At 34.4% G+C, this 9,716-nt stretch overlaps 1 protein-coding gene across 1 annotated transcript in view; it reads left to right on the top strand.

Moving 5' to 3' along the window:
- LOC137657603 (nucleoporin NDC1-like) overlaps window positions 1-4,965 on the top strand; it is a 98,175-nt gene extending 93,210 nt beyond the window's left edge. Inside the window, exon 11 of the mRNA XM_068391960.1 lies at window positions 2,620-4,965. Within this exon, the coding sequence (XP_068248061.1) occupies window positions 2,620-2,686 (67 nt within the window). The 3' untranslated portion in view covers window positions 2,687-4,965. The remainder of the gene's footprint in view (window positions 1-2,619) is intronic.
- Window positions 4,966-9,716: the final 4,751 nt, after the last annotated feature.

The raw sequence follows: 9,716 nt of genomic DNA on the forward strand, positions 1-9,716 counted from the left end.
GTGAAATGACCGCTCAGGGCAAAAAAAGCGTGATTATCGTACAGCAGCCTAGTGCACACTTGCGCCTACTGGCCGTGTTTACGTGTGGGAGTGTCATCATGGATATACAGTACTATACTGTAATTTTTAACTATTGCTAGATACGTACTGTATCAAACCTTGAAAACCCTTTTTTGTTTTTTGTATCTATAGGAAATAATTCTACATCATTCGGAAAATACTGAAAACAGTAAGCTATGCATAGTACAGTAGTAAATACTACAGTCATAGAAAATTATCAAAACTTTAACAACTTTTTATTGTTTTATTTATCCATAAAAGAAATTTTGTACTGTATTTTATAAAAAAATCTATAAGAAGGATTTCTTACAGTATTGTTAAGATAAAAGCTACAGTATATATATATATATATATATATATATATATATATATATATATATATATATATATATATATATATATATATGTTTTATATATATATAATATATACATACATACACACATACAGTGTATATACAGTATATATATAGCTAGAAAGCTAGAAATGGAGTGAAAAAAAAAATTGACGGGTAGGTTGCTGTTTGCCGCCATGATGTGTTTCGAAATATACGAATTTCCAATTACACAAGGCCTTTCATCGACCAAATTCTCGCATAATTCGGGACCCTACTGTACCACCACCCTGGGAAGTAGTTAGCACTTCACAGATGGAGACTATCCAGCATCTCCTGAGTGAAATGCCTTTTTTGAGGCACTGCACAGAAGATTTCTGTGTATCTGCCACGGTCCTCTGCAGTTGCCTACCAGAACCTGTCATTGGGCTAGGTATTGAAGGCAGGCATCTTGAAATGCCAGATAACCTTTACTTCCAACTGTCTATAGGAGTATACCCACAAGTCCTTAAATAATTTTATGCTTGGTTTTGTGCATGTAGAATTTTTGGGCACAGTTGTTCATATTCTGTTGTCATAAAAGTAACGAACTCATTATAGATGTCTGAACAACTTTAGATGCATTTTTTTTTATCTCTTAGGCTGTGAAGCTATCACAGCTTCCTCATGGGACAGAAAGCATCTTGTCTAATGTAGTGTTTGGGACAAGTTTAGGTTGAAACATAGAAGGTTTCAACCATTTCTTGGGGGTGTAGCAGCTGCTGCTGTTACATACTGGCTCAAATGACAATGTTAGTAAGTTTCATAACTGAGTAACTATTCTTCACAGGTAAGATATGCCAAGAAATGTTTTCCCCAACCTCTCCCACAAGAAGACAACTGAATGTATACCAAACACCTTCGTGTCATTTAATGTCAGATATTACATTCTCTTGCATCTATCCTACATTTAGAGACGAGATCATCCAAGATCTATGTAACCTGGCACTTACTAGGCCCTAACAACTCATTCATCCCCATTAATAACTGTTAGAGGGTTGGTGGAGTCATTTTCCTTTTTACAGACCAGGAAGACTAACATATCCAGGGAAGAAAATGACTTTGTTTTGGTTCTAGCACACTTCCTCCCACGAGTGAGGGACTAAATGTATGTCTATGCATATGAACAAATGAATTTCAAAAATAATTTGTATTTTTCCTAATGATATAAACCAGTCATTTAATTTACGCCTCAACCACCTATTTCAGTCCTGGGCCAAATATCAAAAGTGGCTGGTCTGTGACAGGCAGCTTCACCATGTGTCGTTAATTAACTTCACTTCGTTAAAGACTCCATAGCAGTTTCAGCTTCCACTGTAGGAATATCCAATATCAGAAGACTAAGGAGACTTAGCTGTACAGTAAATTACTTTTAAAATTAGTTATACATACATACATATACCAAGGCACTTCCCCCAATTTTTGGTGGTAGTCAACATCAACAAATGAAAAAAAAAGGGGACCTTTCCTCTCTACGTTCCTCCCAGCCTGACAAAGGACTCAACCGAGTTCAGCTGGTACTGCTAGTGTGCCACAGCCCACCCTCCCCCGTTATCCACCTTAGATGAAGCTTCATAACGCTGAATCCCCTACTGCTGCTACCTCCGTGGTCGTCCAAGGCGACCGGAGGAAGTAGCAGGGCCTACCGGAACTGCGTCACAATCGCTCACCATTCATTCCTATTTCTAGCACTCTCTCACATCTATCATTCTATCACCCAGAGCTTTCTTCACTCCATCCATCCACCCAAACCTGGCCTTCCTCTTGTACTTCTCCCATCAACTCTTGCATTCATCACCTTTAGCAGACAGCCATTTTCCATTCTCTCAAGATGGCCAAACCACCTCAACATATTAATATCCACTCTAGCTGCTGCTAACTCATTGCTAACTCATTTCTTATACCCGTTCTCACCCTCACTACTTCGTTATATCTTAGTGATAATGTAACGAGTGCTATTTTATTTTACTTAGCTATGAAAAAGTACTGTTAAACATGGAATACCTTGTCTGTTCAAGTGTAGTTTATACTTTACTGTGTGGTCATTGTAACATTTCAGACTTGTTACTGAACATGCTGCCAGGTACCGGAAGCATGTGATGATATGAAGGGTTATTGTACAGTATTTTGTTTTGTTGTTTTGTAGCTTTTAAAATTACTGCATTACATCATCTTTTTTCTTTTTCAGGGAAATGAAAATGTCAGCTGAATATCAAAGTAAATTGCAGTTATACTTGGACTTTAAGGAAGGTTGAGTTTGTAAGATAATCAATAAATCAACCTTTACTGTACTATGGACGTCTGCTGGTTTTATAGGTACAGTATGAAAAATGGTACATCTGTTTAATGCATATTTACTGTTTTTAAAGATATTGTACCTATTTTTTTCATTTTTTTTTTCTTTTTTTCATCTATGGTTTCTTTGTTCCTAAATGACATTTTTTTTTTCTCATACAGTGTGGTATTAGAGGATTGGTCCAAATTGAAAATAAGTTGTCACAATGGTTACTTTCTTTTTAAGAATCGTGAAAATATTTCTCTGCTTAAGTTGAGTAAATGAAAACTAGTTTTGATTTATAGATCTTTTGAATTATTATATTTTTTTCAAATTAATTATACTTATTATTTTACTTATTTTTTAAGATTCTTTTAAAAGTCTTAAATTGGTGATGTGTTAATTATTTAGAAATTATCTGTCCTTTTTGTGGTTGACCATCCACAATACAGTACTGATTTCTTTGTATCAAAGTCATTAAAAGATTCATAGGAGGTGAAATCTTTGTAGCCACAGACATGAGGAAAGTCTTGATGATAATGTCAGGAAGTAATTTTGTATATAAGGAAAACCTAGAGGCTTAGATAAGAGTTTTTATATACCTTACTCATTTTGTCTTGAATATACTATACAGTGCTTTCATGCTTTCCTTTACTTTAAAGGACAACTAAACCTTTGGCGAGGACATTCATCTTTATTAAGGATAAAGCAAATTACTTTTTACTCTTGATTTGTGTGGAATATGAAAAGGTTGCTTTTTATTGTTTACGTTTAGATAGGAAAGTATAGTAAGTCCCCTGGTTACACAAGAGATACATTCCCACACTGTCGTGACTGGAGTTTTGACTGGAAGTTGTAAACCACTTAAATTCATTACTGTATCTAAGCACTAAAGTTGCTCACGTAATTTAGAACATGAAAATGTATTTTATGACAGAAACAACTATAACTAAAATGTAAAACACATGGAGGATGTAGATATAGGATAATATGAAACCATGAAAAAAAAATAGAATATTTTATCCATGAAACATTTCAAGTTGATCCCATTGTAACCTTGGGACTTACTTTAATTGAACTTCTTTTTTTTTTATAAATGCTATTGCTTTAAGGGATTTTAACTACATATCTTTGGAATTTGAAGTATTTGATGAAAAAAAATTTGATTAATGTGCTATTGAGGAAACATTTTTATGCTGTTTTTTTAAATTATCGATTCGTGTTGATGTACTTAGTAGTTGGTTGTGCCATAACTCAAGTCATGTTTAGATAGTGAGTTAATCTTTTTGATTGATATCATGTTAGTTGTGAGTTATGTTATTGTTCAGATTATCAGTTATAGAATAAGGAAAGATAAGTTCTGTGTACTGAATATTTTCATGTTAATTTTTGTTAGTTGAAGTTTCTGGATCTGAAGTAGAAATCCATCTGCTTAGCTATAAATTGCCTTACAATACTTTGTTATATTTTCTTCATGAATTGAAGTTTGTTTTATATTGTTTACTTCTTGCGTTCTTTTTTATTTACCAGAAAGTTAACTTAGTGAAAATTTATGTTATCCAGATTAAATTGTATAGATTTCAGCATCAAATTTTCATGCAAAGTCTGAGTTCCTGTTTTATCATGATTAGGTATACTGTACTTGTTTGATAAACCAAAGTTTTTATATATCCATGTTATGACTGAATAAAAACATTGAAGGATATAAAGATTGATAGTTTAGTTATAGTTACATTATGTTATGTTTACAAGGTAGTGTAAATTTTTCTTTATGCCAAGTTCCAAACTTTTGAATTCTCAGGTTTTGTTTATTTTTATTTTTAAAGCGTTTTACTATTGAAAAATCACTGCCAGTGTAAGAAGGACCTTGTAAAGTTTTGCATTTTTTATACAAAATGTGTATGTACTGTAATCGTAAAAATAGTTACATGACAACTTTTATGCCTTGCGTGGATTCCCGCACCCTGGATAATTTTCAGTGGACGGTGGATGCCACTGTCTTGTGGTGAAATATGAAATGCATTTGTTTCTATAGGTGCCCGCACACGAGCCAATTTGTGGGCATCCATAGAAACACGTTTCACTTTTCGGCAGTCACCAACCACTGAAAATTAGCCTGTGTGCGGGTGCCGTAACTGGTGAGTGTGCGAGATGAGCATTTTAATCTGGAGGTTTTCATAGTCACTGGTTTTACCAGACCAAGTTGTATGTACACTTGTAACTCATTGCAATTTTTTTTAATAAAAATATTCCAAATATGATACTTTGGTTTTCTATTCATGTGCTTTGAGAAGGGGGATGAACTTGTTGCATCTAGATTTTGTGATACCTCAATATATATATATATATATATATATATATATATATATATATATATATATATATATATATATATATATATATATATATATATATATATATGTATATATATATATATATATATATATATATATATATATATATACATATTTTGATGTTGCTTTTTGTATTTAACTGTTTTCATGTGATCCAAACTGATCTTTTTATCATATTTTATGCACTTGGTGGATGTGGTCTCCTATTGGAAACGTCTTATGTCTGGCCATATGTTGGACGTGAGTTCTAGGGTCTGTAGCTCGATAATTTCTATTAAGTGTGTGCAACCTCACCATCCCTGTGAGCTAGGGATGGAATTTTTCAGGAAGCCTATAGTTCTTACCTGCCTTGTCATCAGTAGCCATTGCCAAGGTCTTTGGCATTGATCATGTGTATATGGTCGGTCTCTGGGACATTGTCCTGTCTCCTGCCTCTGCCATTCAAGAGCAACCTTTAGAAACTAAACATTTACTCAAACAATGGGCGAGAAATGTGATTTCACATGTGGAAAGTTTTTATGTTTAAAGTAAAAAAATAAGTATAAATAATGTAACCAACAATAATGTGATGGAAAAGAATTTTTTTAAAGTAAATTAAATTCAATGGAACTAAGAACATGAGCAGTTTTTAAGGGTAAATTAAATATTTCCATTATATACAAATTTTTTTTCAGCACTGTTTTGGTCAGTAAAGCTTATTGGATTTGATAAAGAGGGAAATGAAAGTGTGTAAAATGGCTGGGTTTTTTTCCCATCCACACATCAGTTTCTTCTATCCACACCTGTCTTTAAGTGATACCTCGGTACTCGACCATAATCCGTTCGGGATCAGTGTTCGACCTCCGATCTGTTCGAGTACCGAAATCTTTTTTCCCATAAGAAATAATGGTATTTATTTTAATACGTTCCTACGCACTCCAAAATGCCCAAAATATTAATAAAACATGTACCTAAATAACAATAATTATTTAAAAGTGTATGAAATTTGTCGGAAAACTATATAAAACAATTTTAAACCATTTACTGTACATACCTTTGAGCAGCGGTTCGATGGCATACAGGAATGCATGTGGAGAGGATGGAAGGGGGAGGTTACTGCTTGGAAGGAGAGTCCCCTTCCATGATTTGGCTGGGTAGTTCTCCTTCAGGGGCTTTTTCTCTCTGCAGTAAAAGGTCGGGCAAATCTCCTTCAGGGGTTTTTTTCTCTTCTGTTTCTCTTCTTTGGAGGGGAATCAGGCTGGGATGTAGCAGCTCTCTTTTCTTTTATGAAAAACATGTCAATTGTCAGCTGTTTCTTTCTCTTCTGCACTATTTTTCTAAAGTGAGACATAACATTATCTTTAATGTAGGTATTGGCCAACATTTTCTTCCAAAATAACCCGGTCTCATCGCAATTGAAGACTTGCTGCAGGATCAAATTTTGTTCCTTAATGTATCGGTCAAATTCAACGTATTTTTCAGCTGCCGCCTGATCCGAACTGGCTGCCTCCCATGCCTAGTCACACGGTGAATACCAGTTCTGTTCCGGAATTTCTCGAACCAGCCCCTGCTTGCTTTAAAAGTAAATGACGAATCACTTTCACTAGTACTGGCACTTTTCTTCACCAATTCTTCATAAATATGAAAAGCTTTCTCGCAAATGAAAGCTTCACTTATACTTTCCCCGGCCAACTGCTTTTCTTTAATAAATATAAGGAGCAACTTTTCCATTTCCTCAATTACTGGCCTTTGCTTACTAATTGCTGTCACTCCCTGTGCAACATTAGCTTTCTTTATCACTTCCTTATTTTTCAAAAAGGTTGAAATGGTCGACTTCACCATGCCATACTATAAGGCTAGATCAGACACTCGTACACCATTTTCGTATTTCGCAATAATTTCCTTCTTCAACTCGATCGTTGTTCTCACTGTTTTCCTCTTATCCTTTCCCTTATCACTAAATTTCTTGGGGCCCATTTTTATCGGCAAAAAAAGACAATAAAACGCACTAAATCACAATAAATTCTCAACACGTGTTGTCGGACTGACGCTCTCTCTTGAAATGATGCTACCCAACCAAGCGAGAGTAGCCGAGATGGCCGCTCATCTCATTCGGCCACGCGTTCGGCTGTTCGAGTTCCGATTTTTTGTTCGAACACCACAGCAAAAATTACTCGAATTTTTTGGTCGAACTCCGATTTGTTCGAATTTAGAGTCGTTCGACTACCGAGGTATCACTGTATAGATATAGGTTTCTAAGACTTTATTTTCATGGATCTGCATATTGTGTGGTCAATCTGACTTATTTCTTCAATGCCGTAGTTTGCTTATGAACCTTTGCTTTTCTCATTTGAGTGAATTATTTTATTAATTATATTGTCAATGGGAACATTGGTTAATTTAGATTTTCATAATATGTACAGTTTGTACCTACACGAATACAAACTTTTCGTCCTTTAGGAGGGCTAGTTAACAGCTGTTGCGTGAATCTACCGTACTAAAGGACGTGTTTGTATAGCTAGGAAAAATACAAATTAATTTTAAAATTTGTGATGCAGCTGTCACAATCCTGCAAGTACCCCTACTAAAGGAACCGGGTTTTTATAGTTAGGAAAAAATAAAAATTACTTTTATAATTTGTGATATTAGTTTTATTATTACTGTAAGTGGGCAGTTCTCTGCAGCCTTTGTTAATGTATAAATTTGTTTTTTTTTTGTATTAAGACCTCAGTTATATCTTATAGGCCAAATTTTGTACCTATGCCAAAATACAGTGCTTTACTTTCCATTCAGTAGTGTCAGGCTTTTAGTTTTTTGTAAATTAGGTTTTGTATTTTTCCACTTTGGTGATGTGTTTTGCCGTGAATTTGATATTTGCTTTTATATTTGTAATACTCATTTCTCATGCTGAAGGTAGTGTTCCTGGCTCATAGTTCATAAATGGGAGTCTCTCTGGAGTTGAGGTAGACCAATCTGTCACAATGGCCTATATCAGCAACCTTTGAGAAATGAAATTTGAATCGTTTTCTATAACAATGCAGATATTTTTTGACCCATGTAAAAGAGGTTGAGCTTATTTCAAGGTGCGTGCGTAGAAAGTAAACTCTAGCCACGGACAGTACAGATGGGAGTAGAGTTTACCTTTAGATTTTGCTCATGGGATCTGAAAGTCTGCAAAGCTTGATAGATATGTAGTGTGTCCTTGGTTATCACATAGCGTAAAATATTTTTTGTCCCTCACTCGAGGAATTCTATTTATAGTTATGAATTAACCCTTTAAAAATTACCATGAAATCACAAAATAGAAACAGCAAATGGAATACCTACCACGAGAATTAACATAAGTTTAACATTTTTGTGAATGAATTATTTAATATTAAAGCTTAAATCCTATACAGTTAGTGTAAGAACCTTTGATAGCCCAAAAGTGCATGTGCAGTAATGAGATTTAATGCAAACAACCAGAAATATCATCTCTACTTACTTTACAAACAAAACCAGTTGTATTCTGTGTAAATCTTTTGAACATGAGAGGATATCACTTTGAAGTGGTTGAGTGAATATAATACATTACAGTACTAAAGTGCAGAGCAAAAACTGCTTGCAGCTTTCCAGTAAACCACAGCAAGCACAGAGGACATGAAGAGGTCCTCGCAATGCTGCTGTGAGAGGACTTGACCTAGCCTCGGCACAAAGATCCAGCTAAAAAGTATGTAAATATTTATCTTTACTAATTTATGACCTACACAAAATTCCATATCAATCAACTTCATCCAAATGCAAACTAGAAGTAGAAAATTCACAAAGAATCAGCAATCAAAAGTATCATAAATTTATAAAGAAAATTTAAAGTAATGAAAACCGTAAATCCTAAATAACAACAGGTTTATATAACACCTTGTAAACTAAATGTAATTTGGTCAAATATGACTAGGCTATTCAGCGATACTAGAGCAAGGATAAGTCCTGTACACTTACTGAAATATATGTCGAATGGTCTGACAATAACTTGGAAGAATACCCTAATTGATCATGTCACGGGACTGCATCTGCTTGAAGAATTGATGCTTCATTGTAACTTGGTGAGCCTAACAAGACTTTAAAGACATTATGCAGATACATGCTATTGATATACAATTAGGGTCAAAAGGCGTTTATTCCACTTCAGAGTTCTATACGTACAATGGAATCCTCCCTCAGAAGAAATACAAACATTATCTGAAAGAATTTCAGATTGATGTACTGTAAAGTCAAAAAGGGTAGTTAAATCACTTGTTCATCAGGCATGGCAGAGAGAAGAGGACATTTGCCTCTGCAAGATTGTTGGACAGACTGCTTATTTCTCTAATAGTTTGGAAGAATCTTTACACTAGGTTATGTAATTACCCTACAGGCAATTAGCATAAGAAGCTTTCCCCTCAATAATGCCACTTTTACTGAAAATATAAAGTTTTTTCAATCACATTGGTCAAGGATCACTTTCCTCTGGAAGTCTTTTAAGTGGATGGCTTAGGATTATGAAAAAAAGTCACTACAAGGAGGATTAAAATTTAACCTTCAAATTGAGATAGCAGAAAAGGCTCATTTCTAGAAAATTTCCATTATGATTTCCTATTACCCATGGATAATTGAGCCATGAATTTTAACATATTTGAGTTCATTATTTATAATGTAATT

The sequence above is a fragment of the Palaemon carinicauda genome, chromosome 18, assembly GCF_036898095.1.
Source record: "Palaemon carinicauda isolate YSFRI2023 chromosome 18, ASM3689809v2, whole genome shotgun sequence".
Classification (NCBI taxonomy): domain Eukaryota; kingdom Metazoa; phylum Arthropoda; class Malacostraca; order Decapoda; family Palaemonidae; genus Palaemon; species Palaemon carinicauda.